At 41.9% G+C, this 24,953-nt stretch overlaps 1 protein-coding gene across 1 annotated transcript in view; it reads right to left on the bottom strand.

The window, feature by feature from the left end:
* The window catches only part of LOC147685121 (unconventional myosin-Ig-like), a 1,601,091-nt gene that overhangs the window by 1,344,759 nt on the left and 231,379 nt on the right, over nt 1-24,953 (bottom strand). Inside the window, exon 5 of the mRNA XM_086941006.1 lies at nt 7,595-7,648. Coding sequence (XP_086797132.1) covers nt 7,595-7,648 — 54 coding nt within the window. The remainder of the gene's footprint in view (nt 1-7,594; nt 7,649-24,953) is intronic.

Here is a 24,953-nt window from a genome sequence, read left to right as displayed (position 1 = left end):
CTGGTGTCTAAATAAACTAGTATAAACCCAATAATGCCGACAGCCTCCCGCCCCCCTCCCACCCCAGCCTCAGAAGGACCTCCCGCGTCACTCCAATTTGTCTGAAAGTGTGGTAGCCTAACCTGTCTCCTGATTCCCCACGCATCCTCTCATGTATTCCCTAGGGAAACGAACCCCTGGCACATTCAGGCCATTTGTCTATCTAGCCTTATGCAATGTCTAGACTTGACTGTGCGTGCAGTGTGTTACCAATAGTGTCACCTCGCCAATTCGCCCTTCACTCTGTTCGCTCCCCCCCTCTTCCTCGCCAATGGTAGAACTCCCTTATCCCCTCCCGTCCCATCACAAGTGAAAAGAAAGTTGCTGAAACGAGGAAAACTGAACCGCAAACTGAAGACTCTGAAAGCAGGAACGGAAATCCTGAAACAGGGGAAGAGGAAGTAACTCATGTTGAAAATGAGATTCCAAGTACTAGTTATGAAGGTGTTCCTAACAGAGTAACAGTAGAGAAAAATAAATCTAATGAAGACCAAGACATTGTGAAAATCATAATTAATGATACAGTAGAAGATACTGAAAGTGAAACTGATGACAGTACAGACGAGTCTCCATTAAGAAAAAGTACAAGAAAAAGAGCTTGGAGAGTGGAGCATAATATAATAGAGCCGAAGACTAAGAAAGTCTGCAAAGGAGACAACTGGCCTAAAGGAGCTGGAGGATTGAAATTCAAAATAGTGAATACAGCAAAAGAGCAAGAAGATCAAGTAAATGAGATTACCAGTCAAAAAGAAACACTGAGAAAGAAAATAGAGACTATTCAAAGGCCAAAGAGAGTGAGACGTCCAAATCAGAAGTACAAATCACCTGAATGGGCATACATTATCCTGCCACCAATTGTTGAAGTAAATAGCAGTCAAGAAAATCTGTACGACCCAAAGCCAATTGGGAAGAGTGAGTAAGAAGGTTGATTAAGAAATAAAAGTTAGGTGCTCAAAGTATATGATATTAAAGTAAAAAGCCTGAAGTCCTGTGAGACGGATTTGTAAATATAGAAGAGGTCAGAGTTGACACAAGGTCGAAGAAAACTTGTTAGAAAAACTTAAATATAACCTAATTTAGAATAGAAATTGACACAAGGTCAAAGAAAATTTTGTTAAAGTGCTGAGTAGTGTGAAACGTATAGGTGACATAAGGTCGAAGAAACACTGTTAGGGAAAAATGACAATGAATAATCATAGAACAAAATGCTCTATTTTTAGAAAATGGTGTAGATGTTTTACTATTTGTATGAGTTTGTTAGTAGTTTTATGGACAATATTAGCCATTGTGATTCCTTTTCAAACTAATCTAACAAAATTAAAACCGAATGCAAGCTCAAGTAAGCAAGTTGAGAAAGGAAAGGTACCTGAGACTCATGTATATAATCCAGAATTGCATGAAGATAGATCTATTAGTGATTATAGTAAAAACAGTTTTTCAAAATTACTGCTTGAATATATTAAAACTATGAATGTAGATGATTGCTATGTGTGTATAAAATTACCAGCGTCAGTGCCAGAAGGGGTGACCTATCACCACCTTCCTCTTACATATGGAGTAACCTGTAGTGTAATTGCAAGTTTGTTTTATAAAACAGGAAAGCTGGAATATCATCATTACAATGTGGATGAAATATTTGCAAAATTAAAGATTGACAATAAATTGAATAAGGGAAAGCATGCAGAGGTAATGGGAGAATATTTCTTAGAAGTAAAATGAGAGTTGAAGAGAAAACGTTTTTAGGCATGGTTGAGGAAAGAAGAATTGCGTATAAACGTAAAGAGAAAATGGAACACGAAAAATCAAAATATTATGTTTGATGATGAGAATATTGAGGATAAAAATGTGAATGTAGCAATAAATATAGATGCGCCAATGATGGGAACATTTTGTATTAGAAGAGACAATACCATGTACGACAATTATTTTGTGGGTGCAAGTCAATGTGAAGATACCTATAGAATTTTAGGGGGTTGGGGATTTAAAGGAGGAAATGATCCTGTTTTTCCAGGAATTTATGTTATTGTGGGAACAGAGCTTATTATAGGTTACCTAACCACTGGTATGGGACATGTTATGTGGGTTTGGTCTTTCCTAAAATTTTTCATGTAGATAGAGGTACTAATGGAAAGCATGAGATAGGTAACGTTTTAAGTCGAAAAAGAAGAGAAACTGTGTTAGAAATAATAGGTGATGTCTTTGGAGCACTGATACCAGCAGTGGGAATTTCGTTCAATGCAAATAGAATTAGAAAATTGTCCACAATTGTTGATCTATTATCAACAGACACTGCAGGAGGATTCCTGATGGTGAATACTGAAATGATTGCTATGAGAACTATGGTTTTGCAAAATAGACTTGCTCTTGATATAATTTTAGCAAAAGAGGGAGGAGTCTGTGGGATTCTGAAGGTGCAACATTGTTGTACTTATATCCCAGATAAAAGTCAGAATATTGAAAAGTATATTATAAACATTACAGATTTGCATGGAGAAATTGATCCACTGGAGGTTGAGGGTGTCCTCGAAAAGCTGGGTAAAAGTTTATCAGCAATTAAACATTGGTTTCAAGAAATAGGTAGTTCAATAATAGGCAATATACTAATTCCAATAACAGTCTTAGTAATAGTGATTTTTATGATAAGATTGTGTTGTATAAATAAAGGTAGACAAGATTTTAGAAGGTCAATAAAGAAAAGAAATGAAGCACAGCAGGCAAGAATGAGAGAAAGGAATGAAATAGAAATGGAAGAAATAAAAGAAAAGTTTTTCAAAGATTCAAAAGAGAAAGAGACAAAGATATAGATGATATTAATAAGAAAGGGAACTGAAACATGTTCAAGTAAATTTTACAAAATTTTGGGAGGTATTTGGTGATAAAATCACCAGATGAGGGAATTGATGGAGCGAGGTGGCAAACACAAAATTTTGTGTACCCCTCATGAAGTCAATGTCCCATACCAATAATGTTTACTAATTGCATGTTTTGTGAAAATAATCAACCATAGAGTATGTATGTATGTATTTGAGCTTATAGAGTAAGATGCACACGTTATTTTTTTATTTTAAATTACACACGGGGAATACTAATTTTGCTTATATGTTGCAATAAAACTAGCTAATATGTATTGTTGTTGTGTTGTGGACTAATGCATAGCTTCAACATAAACAAAATGCTATTTAAATGTGCTTTTGTATATGTTTTGTGAAAAGAGAGGGTCAATTATATAAGTATAAAACGCATTTGTGTGGCATACTGCTAGGTAACGACTAATGGGAAACATTAGAATGGTGGGAGGTAAACAGAATGGGTTTCATTACTGTAATTAACATGGATTTTTGTTTGTTTCTATGATAGTTCCGAATGTGGCCTGTGAGGCCTAGTGAGAAAATGGCTGCTCTGAGCTACTGCGAGTGGGTATTGGTCTGCGCAGGCGCGTCAAAGATTTCTGCCAGCGCAAGTGAACTGACTGTGCTTGAGGGAGAGTTCAAGGTTGCCTCACCTGGAATCTAGGATGAGTGCCAAGCCCGAATGATCGGATGCCCAAACCATGGGAAAGAAGGGCAATGTTGCTAAGATGCAATGTGCCTAGGCCACGGACTGCTTAAACAATAGACTTTTATAATATTATCTGAATCATGTGAATAACAAATGCTGTAATGGTGAGGAAGTGCACATCCACCCGAATTTATCCAATCAGAACACAAGATGGTGATGTTAGTTACTTTTCTAGATAGATTAAGTTGAGAAATAAGGTATAAAAACCCCTGGACTTGTAAGGTTGGGGTCGCTTTTTCCATTTCTATCGGAGATGCTGCCCATTTGCTGACCGATTCCTGGATGTAAGAACTCTAATGTTTTTCCTTATTTGTTTGCTTTGCAGGACTGTTAGGATAAGATGAGGGTGATAGTCAGGGATGCTAGGAGAGATTGAATTTGGAACTATCTGTTCTTTGCTAAACTTTACTGAATTCTATAATAAAGCAATTTTTCTGAGCTCATAGTAAAATGATCATGTTTTTGAAATAAACTTTAAGAATTTTTGAATAAAGAATAAATAAATGCATAATGCCGGACATACTAAAAGTTTGCTCTGAATAAAAATTAGATAAATGAAGAATTAAAAGCTGGTCTTTGTTTCTTCCTACGCCTAATTTTCGTTCTAGCAGATCCATTACCATTATGGTGGTATGTCTGAATATACATGTTTAATATGAAACCATGGTAAACTGTTTTTGAACTTTTAGTGTAAATATTAAATAGGTTTTAGACACTCCACCAAATGTTACATCATTTCTCCATTATGATTCACCAGAAGACTTGAAGCCAAGTGTAAGTGAACAGGGTAAATGCGCAGTGTTATGGGCCCCACTGGTGCATGTTTTGAGTGTTTAAAGGTTTCAGGGGAATGGTGAGTGATGATTAGAAATAATTACTGGAGCGGCGCTGTAGCAGTTCAATCTGTCACCAACTTGAACTTTTCCTGTGAAAGATACTAGATTATTGATGGGACACACCTGACCTGGACCTAAACACAAGAGACAGCACATCTGAGCTAGTTTCATGATGGCTCCAAAACACAGCGCACAACACATCTGAGCTAAATTCATGATGGCTCCAAAATACAGCGCACAACACATCTGAGCTAATTTCATGGTGGCTCCAAAACACAGCGCACAACACATCTGAGCTAATTTCACGATGGCGCCAAAACACAGCGCACAACCCATTTGAGCTAGTTTCATGATGGCTCCAAAACACAGCGCACAACCCATTTGAGCTAGTTCCATGATGGCTCCAAAACACAGCGCACAACCCATTTGAGCTAATTTCATGATGGCTCCAAAACACAGCGCACAACCCATTTGAGCTAGTTTCATGATGGCTCCAAAACACAGCGCACAACCCATTTGAGCTAGTTTCATGATGGCTCCAAAACACAGGGCACAGCACATTTGAGCTAGTTTCATGATGGCTTTCTTGAGGTGTTGGGCTGAGAGAAGCTTGAACCAGAGGATACAATGGTCCACCCATGGCACTCAGAAGCTATTCCCCAGATGCACTGTCACATGATGCTTATATGAGTGTCTTTGGGCTTTGTAGCCCTGAACCTCAAAGGCTCCCTCTAATGTTCAGCCTGCGTGGGGGAGCTTTTTGTGATATTAAGAAGGTGATATCAACTGGTTATCGGTGCCTGCCCCCAAACATAAACCGAGGGGAGACTCTTTGTACTGTGTCTAAGTCTGCCTTTCACACGGAAGGGATTGGAAGCAAATGACGTTCTTTCTGGTTGGATTCTGTCTGCATTTCGGTTTCTTGAAGGTCCTAAGAGATTAATAGCACCTTCCTCTAGGTGACATGGGCTATAATGAGGATATTTTTCAGGTGCTTGGATTTACTCTCATCAACGTTCAGCACTGTCCCTGTGGTACTGGGAATTCTGTATAAGATACACCAGGCAATATCTGCACAGAGAACAGGTCCCTTAACCAGTGTTTGGGTGGGAGGAATGTCAAACCGTCCTGAAGGAGTAACCAGGGGAATGAATTGCGAAGCCTTATCAACCTTAGGGCATATAGGCGTCTTTATTTTATTTTCGGTGCTGAGACCCTTCTTTAGGCTTGGAGACCTCAGAATTCCCCTTGTGCAGTGCAAGAGTGAGCCACCAGGGATGGAATGAACTGACCTGTGGTTGAGGGTTGAAACAAACCTACATGTTCTAGTACCACATAACTTATCTCAGGACTGCAGCCCTTACCTGTGCTGATCCCAGACCCTCTTAAGTCACTGTAACACTTTTTCAAACCTGTCACTAATTTAATGTGGTTCATGCCTGATGGAGCATCATGAATCTGCGAGAAAAACCACTAGGAGCTGCCAAGTTGTCAAAGCCCCCAAAAGTGTGCACAGGCCTTGTATTTTATTTATTTATTTGAAAAGTTTTATATAGCGCTAGCTAGACCCAGAGGTATCAGAGCGCTTTACATGAGAATGGACATAGTTTCAGAACATTGTTACATGAGTTACAGTTGCAGTTACAGGTATATACTTGGGAGAAAAAAAACGTGATCTTACACAATTATAAAAAGATATTAGTGAGTAGCATATCCAAGACACACGTCTTATGAGGTGTGGAAGGTAGTGGGGGGAAATGGTAAACAGGGGAGAGGAAAGCAGACAGAGTCGAGAAGACCTGAAGGGGAAAAGTACTCGAGGGGAACAAAGCAGTAAGGTAGAGACAGATAAAACAGTGAAGAACCATGAAAAACAATGTCCGATTTCCGGCTGGGTAGGTGACTGCCGAGGGGGAGACCCAGAGCCAGACTCCTCTATAACTGCATAGGACAGCTCCACTGGGCAGCGGCCAAAGGGTACTCGGGCTCCGTGGTAAGTACAAACAGTTTTAGTTTCAGCCTGAGGTGGCATCGTCATAGTTCTAAAGAAAGGCATCAGTCCCGGTGTTACTGGGAGGCATCGTCTGCCTCGTCTTCAAGCTCGCCCCCAGGTCTGAGGATGTAGGGAGGGATCATTGGTGATTGTAGTGGTTCAGACACAAAGACTAAACTTCCAAATAGACTGCAAGCTTGAAGCCTGGCTTTTCTACGCTAGACGAGTGTTAAAATTAGCTACAAATGTAAAGGGTGGCAGAAAAATAAATAATTCCAGTGCTGCAAAAGTTCTGTAGAAATAAACAGTTTTGGCCACTGCCTAATGTGAGCCGGTGGTTGCAGAAATTGTGTTGAAGCATTTATATAGAGCGGCATACCCCATTATAGGCTGCCGAAGTACAGTCTCAGATGGGAGTCACACTACACCATGCCATGAGGGAGCACGTGGCTGGCAAAGTGTTGTATTTGCTGTGATTCTATGTGGGAGGTGTTTGGTGCTGTGGGTGAGTGACCAGAGGAGCTCTTATCCTGTCTTGGGGCGCTGCACCTAGCAATGTGAAGGAGGACGAGGAGAGGAAAGAGATGAACAGGCAAAGGAGGAAGGAAAGGAGAAAGAGACAGGTGGAAGAGACAGGAACAGTGCTTAATTGGAGCCGGTGTTTTCCGGTGCTCGGCACTGGCATTTAAATGTTAATATCAGCACTTATGACTGCTCACACATGGTGGCGCTGTTTGTGTAATTTACAGATATGCTGAACAACAGTTGTTTATTAATTCAATACATTAAAAACAACTAATATCTGCCGCACAAGCCACTCTCATACCTTTGGGGACCTCGAAGAGCCTGAATTGTCACTCTTTTAGCAGTGTAATGGTTAGTAGTTGTATTTGTGCCGTCATTAGCAGCACTGGCAGTGGCAGTGCGAGGTGGCCTCCTGACGAGAGCCCTGGCACTTATTTTCTTCCAAATTAAGCACTGGGCAGGAATCTACCTGGATGGCCTGAGGTAGAGGTTGTTTAGTCTGGGGGATGTAAGACTACACCATACTGGAAGCTACACAGCATCAATCTAGTGAGACTAGCAGTAGGGTGAAGCTTATCTAGCCCCAAAAAATACATCTAGTGTAATTACTCTGAACAGTTTCAAGTTACACTTAAATGATTACCTGGAAGAAGGAGTGAAAGTTTCGCTCGCCGTGATGTTGCTTTAAGACTCGAGACTGTCAAGGAAAAAACAGACATTGAGTTGGCAGTGGTGAGTGCAGTAAGTATATTATTACATTTAGGAAGTATCAATGCGAGTACATATGACCAATACATGATTTTATCCCAAAAAAAAGGACTTCACTGACCGGGTAAGGGAGAAAGCGCAAGTAAGTCCTTAATGCGCTGTAATGTAGTTAATGCCCGTTAGGACTCAGCTGCTTACAGGCAGAAATGAGCACAGCTTTTTTATGCATGATGTGTCCTGATGAGGGATGAGTGAAGGGCATAGATGCTGTACTGCAACATTGTTCACCTGCAGTGAGCCCTATTACTGGCCCTGGGGCAGTTTGTCCCCGTCCATGCATTCCCTGTATTATCTGATTCTGCAATAGCTTTGATTCCCTCATTTCCTGCTTTTCCCACCCCCACATAGGAAGTGGTGTCCAAAGTCCTGCTAGTATCACCAGGGTCAGAGTGCCCCCACAACCTGACATCTCCCCCCTTCTTTAAGAGTAATGAGACATCTTCAGCACGACAGTGTACTCCTGGTTCACCCATACCTCTCACCTCAAACTCATTTGGGGACTGTCAACCACCATGGAATAATCACTCTTTCGATATGTTCAAGCATCCCATAGATTTCAGTGGGGTCACCTGCCTTGTGACTTTCTTCACCCGCCAAATGTTCACCACCATTGACTTTGATGGGATCACCCGTCAAAAACACCTGTCTTCACCCTCAGTGGAGACAGCATGTTTGGCCCTCCCTCTTTTGGGTGAAATTACAGATTGAACAGTACCAGTATGATGAGCCTGGACTAATGATCCCCAGCCTCGTGTTTTTCCAAAACAAAGAAAAACTTATTTTTTAAATTTTTTTTAAGATTGTTATAAAATGAATGAACCAGTATGAATTCTTGGTTTAGTGATTGCAGAAGAAATCTTCTAACAATTTCTGAAAGATTAGGGAGCAGGAGGAGGGAAGGACACGGGGTCTGTTATAAGAGTGCAGCGCATAGGAAATCAGGCAATGTGGTTGGGGATTCGATGGGGAAACTTTGGAGAGGAAATAGAAGGGAGGGAAGAGAGGGACAGAGAGTTAAAGAGGTTTAAAAAAAGAGGAAATTGTAAAGGGAATCGGCAGTATAGGGGTCTTGCCTGAAACAGGAATGAAAAATCTATGTGATCCAAACCAAAAAGAGACTCATAAAAATGTTTGCAAATGTAAGAGGTTCTACAAATTCGGTTTGACAACCTGGTGAATGGTATCATTTTTTAAAAATTAGTGGAAATAAGTTTATTGGAAAAGTTTCGCAGAACAAATTCTCCTGAACAAGCTTTCCCAAGTTAGTTTTTTTGGCTGCAACACATGCTTTCACTGGCTTAGTGTTAGATATTTTAGCCGAGCTCAGGGCTTAAACCTTGGAGAAGAACAGGGTGTGCGAGGCTTAGTGAAATACAATTAATCACACAGACACAGGCGTAAAGCACTAACAGCCAGGTCATCATTGAAAAATGGGCTCGCAAAGGGCCAGATTCTGAGAATCTGGCCCTTTGCGAGCGCAATTTTTGCATTTGGGATTCATCATCCCAAATGCAAAAATCGCTAATTGCGAAATCGCTAAATTGCGAGGAATTGCATTTAAGGAATCTCTATTTGAGATTCCTTAAATGCAATTCATTCACCATTTTTAAATTGCGAATTCGCTATTTTTGGCCGCCATTTACCGCGAAGTCTGACTTCACGGTAAATTGCGAAAACTTCGAAAAATGCACTTTAGTGAATTTTTCTAAGTGTATGTTACACACACACATGTCCTTTGGACATGTGTGTGCGCAACATCAGTCTACATTGACATACCAGGGGTGCTACAGGGTGTCCTTTGGACACCCCTGGCACCCTTGAAATCGCATCCTTATTTGCGATTAGCAATTTGCTAATCGCAAATAAGGAAGCTGTAGGAATCACAAATAATATTGCGATTCCTACATGAATCCCGTTTTGCGAGTCATTAATAGCGATTCCTTAATAATCGCTATTAAGGACTCGCAAATCGGGACATTGATGAATCTGGTGGTAAGATAATATTAGTGGACACTAATCTTGGTAAAACTATTCAATTATTCAAAAGATGTCCAAGGCAGCAACAAAATTAACAAGTCATCGGGTACTAATTATTTTGTACTAAGTGGAATTTAAAGCTTATTTCAGAAGTCTGTTAAAGTCATTTGATAACAGAAAAAGGTCTCCAGAATTGGCTTTGGCCCGTTTTAGCGACTAGGTGGATGGTATCAGTTCCAACCTATCTAATCTCTCTAACACGTGAGGGGGTGTTCCCTGGCATGTTGGGCATTCATCACTTGCCCGTTGGTAAAGGTTCCTCGCCACTACTCGGAGCCTTTTTACAATTACCTCCACCAGGAACAGGGTGTATCAGTTACTCAAGGCCAGACAGCCGAGACTGGCAGAGATGCAGCCCACCCTGGTGGAGTGGATTGAGGACATTGTATTATCTGTCAAAAAACAACGCCAACCTCAAACCAGGTGGCCATCACACCCTAGGCGTGACAGGTAATGTGCTGACCTTCTTGACACATTTTTGTTACAGCCTTTCTGTAAGTCAGGCGATTCGATTCTTAGAAGCCTTAAGTGGAAGCGGATGTCTGAGGCCTGCCCCTCTGCTTCTGTTCACCACTTCCTAGTGCACACCACAGACTACTAAACTGCCTTCCCTTGCTTTTACCTGACCACTTCCAGGGGCTTGGCTTTAGGAGAATGAAATTGGTAACCCACATTTGGTTAGTCTCATTAGTGAGATCTAAAAACAAAGTTTCAAAAGTAAAATACTGTCCAGTTTGTGTTTTGAGACTTCAGACGAGCCATCAGCTGGAATTTGGATACACATTGGTGTACCTTCCAGTGTAGTCATCCGCTACAATAGATTTAAAAGTAGTTTAGAAGGTATTATGGTAAGAGGCGGACCACATTTACAGATTTTCTTTTTTTAACGCTTAATTACTCAGTGGTCCCCCACTCACTCCACTAGAAGCGTTTTTACAAGCAGAAGCCTGCTTCCTAAGTAACACTACAATCAACAAAATAATAGTGCCTCGGGATAGAGTAAATTATCTCTTCCTATGGACACAATTCCCTTGAGAACTCTATACATTTCAACCATCTATAGTCAAAGGCAATTCAGGTTAGACACAAGTGCTCCTTATTAAAGCATACTTTGCTATATTTATTCCATAAATTCAGTGAGAAATCAAAAGAAAATGATATTTTTTCTGTTTTTACATATATATACAAATATACATCACGTAAACATATATATACAGATATTTACATTTAAACATACAAACACAAAGTGTATATTTTCTTTTTGCTCCCTTCGCCCTTTTCATCAATAAGGATGCTCCTCAAATTATTCTACATTGAGCATTCACTTGAATACTAGATCACCATGCTGGAGCAACTCAGAGGTTTATTACTCCAACCTCTATTTTGTAGTACTCCTAATTTATTTCCTATTGTTTTCGTTTTTTTCGGGTATCTTGAATTATCTGTTGACGCGTTTCAGCCCCATTACTCGCGGGCCTCATCAGGACTAGGGCAGTTGAGTGCATAATTTCCAAATCCACCTAATGGATCAAGATACACCCTATTTAACTACAAATGTTTGAGATCACTATTATGTACACATATATACATCTATACACAGGAGCATACAGTCCACATGCATTATACTATTTTATAAAGTCTAATGATTCCTGGAGTGGCGGACCATAAAACTTCGAAGATGTTCAACAAAATTTATATATACTCCCTCGTTTGCGTGCAAGCTTATCTACCATTGCATTGTGTCTCACACGAACACTGATTAAAAAAATGAGAAAAGAGTCAAAATATAAAAGAAACCTTTTGACCCAATGGGTCTTCATTACTAAATAACCCGCTAAATAGGTAGTCCGATAAGCAAGAAGGGTTATATATATATGTACCAGTTCCCCATCGTATTTCAATGACTAGCCGGCATCCATTTCTTATATCTGTAGATTAAGGGAACTAAGAACACAGAAACCTCTAATGAGTATAGGTACCTTACAAAGGCAGCTTCTTATATTCTCGTCGGTACTAAAAAAAACACTAGCTTGCATAGCAGAGTCATAATAGACTTACTCTGACGGGTGGGAAGTTCTCAAAACCACGGACTTTCCTGGTGACTCTTAAGAATATAACGTCCACTCTGTAAGAGAAAATTAGCAGAACTTCTCTATGAATATTTATAGTTAGAATGACCAGCTCTTGGAATATTGGGCATTTAAACGGGGTTCCTACCTTAGTGTGGGAGTCTCTTCACTTAACGAAACAGTCTATCGCCGTATCACGTCCTGAGCGTGCGTAGTGTCACGTGATGCGGAAGGCTGTTTATACCCACGCAAGCACCGAAACTAAAGAGGTGCCTAACTCTATTGGTCATGAAACTCGAGAGAGGACTCTCATTTTATTCGATAAATGCCTGGGGAACGGAACTTTTTCTACATCTCAATGATACAATAAATGAGGTGTCTTCGTACTGTGGCCATAAAGGTTATTTGACTACATCAAATACAAAAAAGGAATAAAAATACCAACGAATGATAATGCTACCAAATTAATGGTTGCAACATAGTCAATATTATCTAGGATTCTTAAACAAAATCCGATAAACGTGGTTATGTACTAAAGTGTCTTGCTAATAAATCTGACTAACTAAACACTATGAAACAAAGAAAGAGTACGCAGTACCTAGGTGAAATATTAATCACCGGAACCTACCAGGACAAGCATGTCCGGTGGGTTAAGTTAAACAAGGGTCTTAAAAAGAGAGGAGGGGAATTCCTCCTTTTGGAACTAGGGCTCTCACACACCCAGCAAGCTAGGTGTCATGCTTCATCATTTGAGCCTGCTCCTCGTTGGGCCGGCGCTGCAATGCCCAACGGGCACCCTTAAAGGGGCTCTTTATCAGAGATCTTTTGTTCCTTGCCGTAAGGGTGCAGTGGGGGTGAGGGGGCCTAGTCAGATGTAGATGTAAGTGTAGTGTATTCAAATAGGTTAAGGATTCCTCTGCAAGACTTTATTCTGTTGGGTACCTTACCTAAATAAAATAGAAAAGGAGGGTAGTGTGTAAACACCACCTGTTTCCCAAACATAAATTAGTGCTGCCACTCCTTACAATCTTTTCAAACTATGTAACAAAACTGTCCATAGTTATCCACATCAATATTTACAAAATGTCCAAATACAGAGTCTAGCTACATTTGAACCAGTAATATACACTTGTCTTTTTCACCCCCTCTCATGGTTAAAGACACAAGCGTTTCACTGTAACATTGCCCAGACTTCATCTTTATCATTGAGGCCCATCGTAGCAGTGCGGTATTTCGCAATCAATCTGGCTTCTAATCTGTTCAATTTGGATTGAAGTTCTACTCCACACGCATTACCAATCACACATAGTACCGACCATTTTAAGTCATTCTCTGAATGATTCTGATGTTGGAAATGTTATACTAAAGGAGCTCTTGTACATTACACTTAATCCTTGATTTATGTTGCAGAATCCGCTTTTTTATGGGTAGTGTTGTTTGGCCGATGTAAAATTTATTACATAGGCATTTTATACAATATAGCACATTTTTGGAATTACAATTTGAGAATCCTTTCTGATAGTGTATCTGTCCATCAATATCTAAATGTTTAGAATAATCTGTTAGCCTACAGGCCACACAATTGTGACATTGAAAGTGTCCTATCACGGGAGGTAAGCTCAGTAAGCCTCTATGGTCTTTTTTGGGCAATTCGGTCTCTCTCGCTGCTCTCACCAACTGTTGCCGAATATTCTTTCCCTTTTTAAAGGCAAACAGAGGTTTGGGGATTCCTAATGGTTCGACAAGTCTCCAGTTTTATTTAGCAATTTTTTTAAACTCGATTTGCTTTGGGGTCATACGTCAATACACATGTCAATGGAGTATTCTTGTCATGTTCTTTAGGACTAAGTAACGTTTCTCTAGGTGTGTACCACGCTTCTTAAGAGCCACTTTCACCAATATTTTAGGATAGCCACGGGCTATTAGTTTATCCTTCAGATTGTTGGTATTAATGAAGTAGTCTTCTTTATTGGCACAATTCCTCCTCACGCGGGGGAATTGTCCATATGGCAGATTTTCCTTCAGCGTACAAGGATGACTACTGGTGAAATGTAATAGTGTATTGCAATCTGTGGGCTTGGTGTATAAATTAACCTCTAAAAGACCGCTCTTGAGTTGGATGTATACATGTAGAAAATTAATCTTTTCAGGATCCTTTGACATAGTGAAGTTAAATTCTACAGTTCTTGAATTTAACCAATTGTGGAAGTCAATAAGCTGTGGTTCTTCTCCGTCCCAAATCATAAAAATGACGTCTTTATAACAACATCAAAACCCCACTTGATTTTGAAGGGTTTGGTGTCACTTTATATCCATTTGAACTCAAATTCTGCCATCACCAGGTTAGCAATCTCAGACGAAAAACTACACCCCATTGCTACTCCTGATACTTGTAGGTACAGCGTTTCTTTAAATGTAAGTAACACTAAGCACTCAATGGCAAAGCTAGTAGGTTATCGCCTTTGCAACTGGGCCCTGGGTATAGCAGATACCTACTTAGCAGTATAATGGTGTTGTTTTACCATATGCTATATCTCTCTGCCTTTCGCACATATTAGACTGAGGACACTATACAACTGACTAAGACACTAACTAATGACAAGCCAGTCCACAAAGAACTCAGGATTTATGGTACTGAACTAAGACAAGAAGCGTGTTTGTGCAGAAAGAATGGGGTTGAGAGAGAGAGCAAGAAAGAAAGAATTATCTTAAGTTGTCATGAATGCATTATTAACCTGGTCGGAAGACATTCAATAAAAATATATATATATTTTTTTTTAAAAGAAAGAAAGAAGAAGCGAAGGAATGCAAGTGAGGAAGGAAGGAAGCTCCAAGGAAAAGTAAAGACAAAAATAATACAAACAAGCAATGTCAAAGCCAATAGTTTTCTCCTATGCAAGAGCTAGTAGCTTTGCCAATGCTTTTTAGTCATGTAGAGGAGAAAAGCTCCTGTGCAACATGGCTAAAAGTTAGACAAAAATCACTATGGCGCAGCCAGCCCTGGTCACATAACTGCACTTGTTTTTCTTATGGTGGGAAAGCAACATGGACAAAGGGAGGGAGGGTGAGTAGAGGCAATGGGTTACATGGATCATGGACATGAGGCGGCGGGAACAAGCAACACAAACAACTGGAGAATATAAAAACTTTAATGACACGGCCAGTACTGATGTGTAATGGCGTTTCTTTTTCTATGGAGGGTGGGGGAGGGGCAACACAGACAACTTGGGAGCAACATGGACAAAGGAAGGGTCAGTGGTTAAAGGATTAGAGCAACATGGACACTTTGGGAAGATGCAACATGGACAACGGGTGCTATGACGTAGCCAGTGCTGGCTGCATTATAGTGCTTTTTAGGTCTCGCCTATGCAGCGCGCATGTGCTGCATAGGCAAAAAGACCTTTGGATATCGGTTTGGCTTTTTAGCCAAAAACGTGCACGCATTCCATTGCCTTCAATGGCAACGCGTGCACGTGTGGAGATTTACTTGTGGGAGCTAGCGGCTGGCGTCATATATTAACAATTATCTTGGCGCCAGCCGCTGGCTCCCGCAAGTGAATCGCGCAGGTCCCCTCCTCTCTCCCCCCACCCCGCGGTCGCGCGAGGCGTGCACTTGTGCTTGTTTCTCCCTGTCACCCCCAATGAATTCACGCCTTTGCGTGACGCCCCATCATTCTATTCTGCCAGCCACACCGGTAAAAGTCATTTTAGTCCCTGCACTTTAACCCTTCATCTTGACACTCGGAAGACACAATGGGGTGGCTTTTAATTCCATTTATTGATTTTCAAGGATGCTCAGAACTGTAGAAAAGGTAAAGAATGGAGACGTCACACCCGTCTCTTCCCTGAGAGCCTAAACACATGAGCCACAATTAAGCGGCCTTGTACCTGCTCTGGCGATGCAGCGGACGACCGCCCACAAGCAGCCATTCAGCTTAGCTTTGATGGTCCTTTTTCGGGTTTTATATAGCATAAAGTAGATACCCCACCATATAGCATACAAGGAGGCTCACAAAAGGCGTTCTCGATGTGTTGATAAATTGCTATTCACAAAGCCTTTTTACAAATATATATCCTAGTATATAGGTTAAGTACAGGAGAAAAAAGCAGAACTGAAAATCTATGTCAGTAACGAAAGGAAAAGGAAAAACATTTTTCAGCCGGTAGAAAATAGAAAGATGAAAAGTTGAAAGGTCAGAGCGGATAAGATACAAGTTAAGGAAGGAAGTCAGGCAGGAAGGGTCAGAGAGGTTTGCTTAATTACAGGGCTTTTATTGGGATGAAAAAAGATGGGGGCCCTAAAAGGGGTGTGGCCTATGTAAGTAAAGGCCTGGCCTTAACATGTAAACACGAATTCTGTTCTTCCCATAGAGTGCCATCCAAAAGGCACTTTAGTGCCTTTGTGAAATTTCTGGTATTGCACACAAATACATCACACATCTGACATTCACCTAAAAACCCAGAATTGTTGGTTTTGACAATGGTTGTTAGCTGTGATGGTGCTTCTCTCTGTCAATTTAAAGCACCTCTGGTGATCCAGGAGCTGTGGTAATTGTCTAAGAATTTTGTTGCTGCTCAACAAAATTATAATGCAAGCTGTAAAGGTTTTAGAATGAACATGACACATATGGTATATTAAAACCATAAAGGTTTATTTATGTCTAAAATCAGTACAGAAGGCAACATTGAATGGTTGGAAGGCAGTCAATTAGTCATTTTTATCAAGAAAAAGCATGAAGCACAGAATAAAATGCAAGAAATAATTTTATAGAGCCAGATAATAGTTCAGATCTGCTGAATAAATCAAAGTCATAAGTCAAAGGTCATTGGGCTCAGACTCCCTTAAATCTTAGGTGGCATTGTATAATCGTCCGGGACGGTTTTCGCTCGCGGGCCCCACCTCGCATGCGGTGAAGGTCTGGCATGCGGCTAACAGGAGTCTGGGATGGGAAGGGAGATTGTCTCTCGCGACCCCTCTCTTTAGCTCCGCCAAATTGGGCAATCTGTGGACCACCAAAGGATTTGACAAGTGGGAGTTGATTGGTATTGGCCAGATTAAAGATGTCTGGGGGAAAGGGGAAATACTGTCCTTCGAAGCGCTCCAGCAGAGACATCACCTTCATAACAATGAGCGGTTTCGTTATCTGCAGGTCAGGCATGCCCTTCTCTCCCATGTGCTACCGGGAGAAACCCTCCCCGAGGCCTCCCCTCTTGAGGACCGTGTATTGGATGGGCATATACTAGAGAAAACCATTTCATTGATCTATCGAAAGTTGATTAATCACATGGAAGACCCGTTGGGGTCTCTCAGGGTTGCGTGGGTTGCTGATGGTTTGGAGATAGACGATGAGGATTGGGTTGAAGCTGTGTCCTCCCCTAGAGTAGTGGCGATACAGATGAGGTTGCGTCTGGTGCAATTAAAGATCTTACATAGATCGTATGTCACGGGTCCGGGTCTGGTGAGGATGGGATGGAGTACGAATGGCGAATGCAAGAGAGGCTGTGGAGAGGTTGCAACGTTTTTGCACATACTGTGGCACTGCGATAGTGTTCAGAATTATTGGCGCGCCACTCACGACACATTGAACGAGGTCCTGGGCTATGAGGTGCGATTGGAAGCTCGCAGATGTCTCTTGAATATCTGGGAACCCACGGATCTCAATCAATACCTAAAGCAATGGGTTACACTGGCCTGCATGATTGCGAAGCATAATATAGCACAGCTTTGTGGAGCAACTCAACCACCGCAGCACACTAAATGGGCCGAGGATCTGGACTGGTGTATGTTCCTGGAGCGTGCCGTGTATGTTGTGAGGGGCTGCCCTGAAAAGTGGATAAAGGTTTGGGGGCCGTGGAATGCTTACCATGGCGACATTTGTGCTCCCCAAGCTGGGCGGTCTGATTCGGACACTCAGGGTTCCCCTTGATTCTATGTTCTATACCATTCTGTGTATCATATTCTGTTTGTGAGACTTCCTCTGCTCCGAGCACTGCCGAAATGACGTCGATCTACCCCAATGCATTTGTTAATTTTGTTTCATTGTTTGTTATATATTAATAAAAAAAATAAAAAAATAAAAAAATCTCAGGTGGCAGCACCACACTGGCACTGCCTCCTGAAACTTAAGGGAGACTGAGTCCAGAAACCCTAAGAACGAGTGTCTTCTTTTGTAATGCATTATAGAATGTAAGCCACTCAGTTAATACAATTGTGCAAAAGTCACTCAGTTTGGACCAATCACATTAGAGAGAGAACAATACCATTTCTTAGCTCACACACTCAACATTATCTCACATGTTCATGCAGTTCTCATCCATGGTGCCTTTCAGATGCCTAAATTTTTAACACAAACGTTGTGACTTAGCATACAAGGAGAAAGTCCTGATGAAGAATCACACTGTGGTTCCAAAAGGCGAGGCCTTTGGACATTTCTCTCCCTGGAACAATGTCCTTAAAGGAAAGAAGCATCTTTCTGTTCATGTGAAAGTGACAATATATCTCAAAACATTGTTTACAAAGTTGCTTGTGCATAAATTGTCTGTGCACAGGGGGAGACAGAGACCGGCCGCATCATAAAGAGAAATGTGGCGCCTGCCATTTCAGGGCACAGTGACTCGGTCTTCTTGTCCTGAAAATTACAAAAAAAAGATATAAGTGGATCAGGGTAACGTGGTACCTGACTCCCTGGAGCTTGTGGGTGGCCCTAGAGGGACTCCCCGCATGGCCACATTTTAAAATATATATATATTTCTGGATTTCCATGATTCTGGGAGTCTCTTGCAGGAGCCTGCATGTCCCTGTAGACTCCTGCAGGGGGATGTGCTGGTTCCCGTGAGGCACTTATGGGATAAGAATTTTTTGTTTGGTAAAATAAGGTGGTGGAGCCTAAGTGTCTGCTGTAGGTTGCCGCAAACAGACGAAGGATGTGTGCCGTTGGGAGGTCGGTTGCCTGAGTATGTGGGGTAAGGCACAGGGGGTTGGACCACAGGCCAAGCACTGTGGTCAATCCCACGCCGCACACATCCTTTAGCTGTGCGCAACAGGGGTTTGGTGGCTGCAGACTGTTGGATAAGGGACCTGACCGCGGGCTAGGCCAGTTGGAAACCCCACACCACACATGGCCTCATAGCATGCGTCATGGGGGTTGGCATTACGTATGGTAATTTGTGAAAATATGGTTAATGATACAATATCATAACCCTACTGAACGCACAGCGAGTCTCTGTGTTTAACTACTATTCTCGTTTTCAAGAACCACTTTATAACATTTTTAAATTCGTTATCAATTCATTCTCTGTTTATTTGAATTTTTTCTTTATTTTTTTTGATTGCTTTCAAATTTGCAACAAAAATCATCATAATCAATTCATAATTGTGGTAGGGAGGACGGTGGCAGTGTCTTCCTAACCCGCTTGGAGCTCAGTGGTAGAATTGTTGGTCTTCCCTTCTAACTATTGACACTGTTAGCATACCTATGTTCTGCATGAAATTTTAAAACGCTTTTAACATTTTGAAGTGCCTTTTTATTTTCGCCGCATTTTTAATTGTGTGCAACCTAGTATTGCTAGCTAAAATACCGATTATTAGACTTCGCTCGCTGAAGGTGTTTCGAGGTTCTCACTTACTTAAGGAAGCCTGTGCTCGTCTTTGCAGCCTGCCCGCCCCGGTCCGACTCGGTAACCAGTACCGTAGAGCGGAGGGCGGGACAGGCAGAGCCAGGGACCTCCCCCTACACGAGCGGTTAGCGCTCTATACTTCTGACTGTCAGGGCTATTTAGACCGGAAGGAACTGCGGGCCCAGCGCGGTAGGGAGGACGGTGGCAGTGTCTTCCTAACCCGTTTGGAGCTCAGTGGTAGAATTGTCTGTCTTCCCTTCTAACTATTGACACTGTTAGCATACCTATGTTCTGCATGAAATTTTAAAACGCTTTTAAAATTTTGAAGTGCCTTTTTATTTTCGCCGCATTTTTAATTGTGTGCAACCTAGTATTGCTAGCTAAAATACCGATTATTAGACTTCGCTTGCTGAAGGTGTTTCGAGGTTTCCACTTACTTAAGGAAGCCTGTGCTCGTCTTTGCAGCCTGCCTGCCCCGGTCCGACTCGGTAACCAGTACCGTAGAGCGGAGGGCGGGACAGGCAGAGCCAGGGACCTCCCCCTACACAAGCGGTTAGTGCTCTAGCCTTCTGACTGTCAGGGCTATTTAGCCTTCCTATTAGAGTGAGCGCGCAGCGATCGCGCGCAGGGGAGCGCCAAAGAGCGCGCCAAAGACAAGCCTAAGAGAAGCCTGTCTGCGCCTGTCCGCGACAGGACGGGGCCAGGGGCTATGGCTCTAAATATAAGGAAAGGAAGCCACACACTCAGAGACAGGGTGAGTTATACCTCCCAAGTGCTACATGACATAGGGGTCAACATAAAGAATACATGTAGGACTAAGGAGCACACAACCCCAGAGGGGCCTTTTTCATGCAGACGCTGGTATTTTCAAGCTCTAATAGACTGTCCTTCCAGCACTAAAGTACCCCCTACATTATTCCAGAAGCCATTGTAGATACTGGACCGGTTTGGAGAAATTTGCTGTGCAATGTCAGATCTCTACCTAAACACTATACAGAGGTCTGGGATGTTATTTCCACCTACCAACCTGATCTCTGTTTTCTTACCGAGACCTGGCTTAAACCCCACTCTATCCCGGTCATTACCCTGGGGATTCCGGAAGGGTATAAGATAGTTAGAATGGATCGGCCCACCAAAGGAGGAGGGGGCATAGCTATTGTTCATAAATGCAGCATTGCCATTTCTATTTTGGATCAATATAGGAACCCGGATCTAGAAATGATGATTTTTAAGATGGGCACCTCTACCAAGACCTCTAGGAGGGGCGTTAGTTTATCGCCCCCCGGGCCCCACCCTAAGAGTTACCAGTACCTTAGTGGAAGTACTAGCTCCCTATGTTAACTTGGATGAAGACTTCCTACTGCTTGGAGATTTTAATATTCATAGCGAGATAAAAGATAATGTGGAAGCACAATCCCTTCTAAATGATTTTTCTCTACTTGGTCTGAAACAGTGTAATATCGGACCCACCCATCAGGCAGGGCATACTTTAGACCTGATTCTTTCTAATTCCACTCTGATCAAATGTTTCCAGCCAAAACAGGTCAGTTGGACAGATCATTTTATTCTTGAATTTTCTACACCTATACAAGATGCCTTTTTTAACCGTTCTCTGCAGATTCCGCTGCAGCGGAGACATTGGCACAGGTATCGCTGGAAGTTTTTAAGGAGAAATATGTTGCCCCTTAATTCGAGTTCACGGATGACATTGACTCGGCCCTATGTAAATATGAACAGGCCATCCATACAGCGGTAGAGTCGATTGCTCCGCTTAAACTGTTTAAAAAACGGCCTGCTCAAAAACAGGAAGCCTGGTTTTCTGAAGATTTATGGGTTCTTAAACAAACCGCCAGAAAATTTGAGAAAGCCTGGAGAACGTCACATCTAGAAGCGGACAAATCTAGATATCAGATAGCACTGAGCAATTACCATAAAGCCATCAAAGTTGCTCGTAAGAATTACATAATTTTGCAACTCAAAGAGGCAGCAATGCTCCTAAAGCACTATACCAGATTTTAAACACCTTTCTGAAACCTGTGGCATGTGAAAGTATAGATGTATCGTCACAACAACTGTGTGACAACATCTCAGGCTTTTTTACTGAGAAGATTGACAATATTTATGGGAAAATCTTGGCGTCCAATCCATCAATAGACCCACGTACAGTCTCTTCACGGGTGAAAGGAGGTGCTGATCAGCTCACTCTCCCCACATTCCCCAAGATGACGGAAGTGGAGGGGTTGATTGACCACATAAAAAGCGGAAACCCGTCCGATCAGACCCCTGCTCGAATTATGGGTGTAGTAGGCAGAGTGCTGGGTCTTGAAATCCAGAGCCTGTCAATCTCTCGCTTGACACGGGTTGTGTTCCTCGGGAGTGGAAAAAGGCCTTGGTTAGACCCATTAGGAAGAACACCTCAGTCCCTTGGACTAATCTGTCCAATCTTAGACCCATCTCCCTTCTCCCGTTTCTGGGTAAGCTCATCGAAAAGCACGTAAACAAACATCTCTCCAACTTCCTGGAACAATCTGGAAGTTTGGATCCCTCTTAGTCTGGTTTTAGGCCAAATTACAGTACTGAATCGGCCCTGCTGTCGATAACAGACAATCTCCGCATGTACCAGGACAGGGGAGTCTCAGCTGTCCTGGTGCTGCTGGATTTGTCGGCAGCGTTCGACACTGTATCTCATACCATCTTGATCAAACGACTAGCTGAGAGTGGACTGGAGGACGTGGCACTGGAATGGCTGAAGAGCTTTCTCTCTGAACACTCCCAGTGTGTTAGCATGGGTGGGTTCCAGTCATCTGAGGTTATGATCTCCAAGGGGGTGCCACAGGGCTCTTGTTTGAGCCCCACTCTTTTTAACATCTACGTGGCCCCCCTAGCAAAGATCATGAGAGCCTTCGGTTTCAGTCCAGTATCATACGCTGATGACACCCAGCTGCTTTTTCCATTTACATCTATGACCGCGGAGGTCAAACGTTCCTTCTCTGAAGAGATGAAAGCAGTTTCTAAATGGATGTCCTAAAATTTTCTCCAGTGTAATGTCAACAAAACTGAAGTCATGCTTTTCGGTGAGGCTAAGATTTTATGGGCCCCGGACTGGTGGCCCATAGACCTGGGCCCAGTACCTGAACCAAAACAAGTAATCAAGAACCTTGGGGTTCGTTTGGAGCAGGAGTTATCGTTAAAACAACAGGGAAATAATATTGTGGGGTCCTGCTTCCACATGATAGGCCTTCCCCGTAAGGTATTTATGCTTCTCCCTGATTCTACAAGAAAGACTTTGGTACAGGCGCTAGTATTGAGTCGGATCGACTATTGTAATGGTCTACTAGCATCTGCCAATGAAGAAGTACTAGACAGATTCCAAGTGGTACAGAACACCGCTGCCAGATTGGTCCTGAGCGTTCCGCCCAGGACCCCTTCTAAGCCACTGTTGGTAAAACTTAATTGGTTGTCTGTTCACCAAAAAATCAAGTTTAAGGTGTGCTGTATAGTCCATAAGGGACTACATGGCCTAGGACCTTCCTATTTAGCAGAAAAATGTGTCCCGTACGTTCCCACGCGCTCCCTACGATCTAGCAACCAGTTGCTTTTGAAGGTGCCCAGGATTAAAAAGGCTAGACAGGGAGGTAAAGCTCTGTCCGTGGTCGGTCCCACACTCTGGAACGGACTTCCACATTTGCTTAGACAATGCGTGGACCACTCTAGTTTTAGGAATAAATTGAAAACCTTCCTGTTTCAATCCTAATTGGATTTGTCAAACTCTCTATTCAGATTTTGTGTTTTCCTAAGAATTATGTGATCTTGTCCTTTCTTGGATCTTTCTGCCCTTCTTTCTTCCTTTTCTACCATTAGTGCTTCGGCAGCGCGGAGATACTCCCCTGGGAGTTGATTCAAGCGCTTTACAAACCCGCTAATAATAATAATAATAATAATTATCAGGATGATGCTGATCATACATTGTATTTTACATCATACAAGTATTAATAACATTTTTCGGCGATTGTAGGGAACTGTTGGCCCGATGCATTTCGGGACCGATGTCCCTTCTTCAGGGGCCTCTGTTGAAAAATGGTTGACATTAGTATAATGAAACTGAATGTTACAATTCATTAAATCTTATAAACTGTTGCATATGAAAGCCACATAATGGTTTTGGGTGCACCACCTTTGCTGCTAAATTCTTTCAAATCATTACTTCTTCATTACAGTTCTGTTTAGTCTCTACATACAAAACAACTTCATCATGCGCTCATGTATAACGTTTCTGTGAAATTCACATGGCATTATTCAATATGTAACCCATCATAAATCAATACGTGTAAAGCCTCTGCCTTATCAAAAAATGTCGTGCTAATGACATTGCTAGTTAACACTGCAGAAATCTAAAATGTGTTAAGCGGTTATGTAATGCTGATTAGGCCTGAGAAAATACGTTAATACTTCTTGAAACTTCTGACCGGTGCGACAAAATAAGTTTGAATAAATCACTCACCTATTTTATTATTGTGAACCCTCTTGTTAAAAATTGCCTTGGCTGCAGCCTTACTCGTATCTGTGAATGAAAAGAATCATGGACTGGTGAGGTGAAGCTAACGTGAACACCATGATTTACTGTGTGTAAACCGGCAGTAATGGGATTAAAACAACCGTAAAGTACCTTGCAATGTGCAGGTCAAACGAGATCTGAAAGAAAAAAATAAACTGGCCGTTACTACGGGGAGAACCGCTGATATAAAGAGCTCAATATCGCCGAAGTTTTTTGATGAAAACACTCACCTTTGAAAGGGTCTAAGAATTGCTTTGTACAACGCATATCGCCAGTGTTCGATTTCCGGGATTCTGAAAAGAACATCCAATGGAACTCATGTACTACCCATTTATAAACTGATCAATACCGCACACATTTTTTTTTTTGGAGGCATATCCAACATCCTTTATATCCCTTTTTAACCTCTCATTAGGGGTGTCACATATTTCGTCTTATCTGGATCAACTTTTTAAATTCACGATTATGTCACAACATAAATACAGAATTTTGCAAACCCAGTTTCTAGTACATCTAAAAATGTTACCCACAGTTGTAACAGTCGCCCAGCCTTTTCTAGAGCTTCTTTGAAGCAATAAACTCTAAGACACGCGTTTTATTCTATTTTTGTGATCGTTTCATTAGTATCTTTAACATTCTAATATGGCCGACGCATTGTCTGGCGCACCGCGATCGCTAATCTCTAAGCGTTGTAGTTCCCATCAGGCTTGATAACTTGCGAGAATTCGGGTTCTGACTTTTCAGAATCCCAGAAATCGAACACTGGCGATATGCGTTGTACAACGTAATTCTTAGACCCTTTCAAAGGTGAGTGTTTTCATCAAGAAACGTCGGCGATATGGAGCTCTTTATATCAGCAGTTCTCCCCGTAGTAACTGCCCGTTTATTTTTTTGTTTCAGATCACGTTTGACCTGCACATTGCAAGGTACTTTACGGTTGTTTTAATCCCATTACT

This window comes from Lissotriton vulgaris, chromosome 10 (genome assembly GCF_964263255.1).
Source record: "Lissotriton vulgaris chromosome 10, aLisVul1.2, whole genome shotgun sequence".
NCBI lineage: Eukaryota > Metazoa > Chordata > Amphibia > Caudata > Salamandridae > Lissotriton > Lissotriton vulgaris.
The sequence above is the reverse complement of the archived record's forward strand: the minus strand, read 5'-3'. Positions and strand labels throughout refer to the sequence as shown.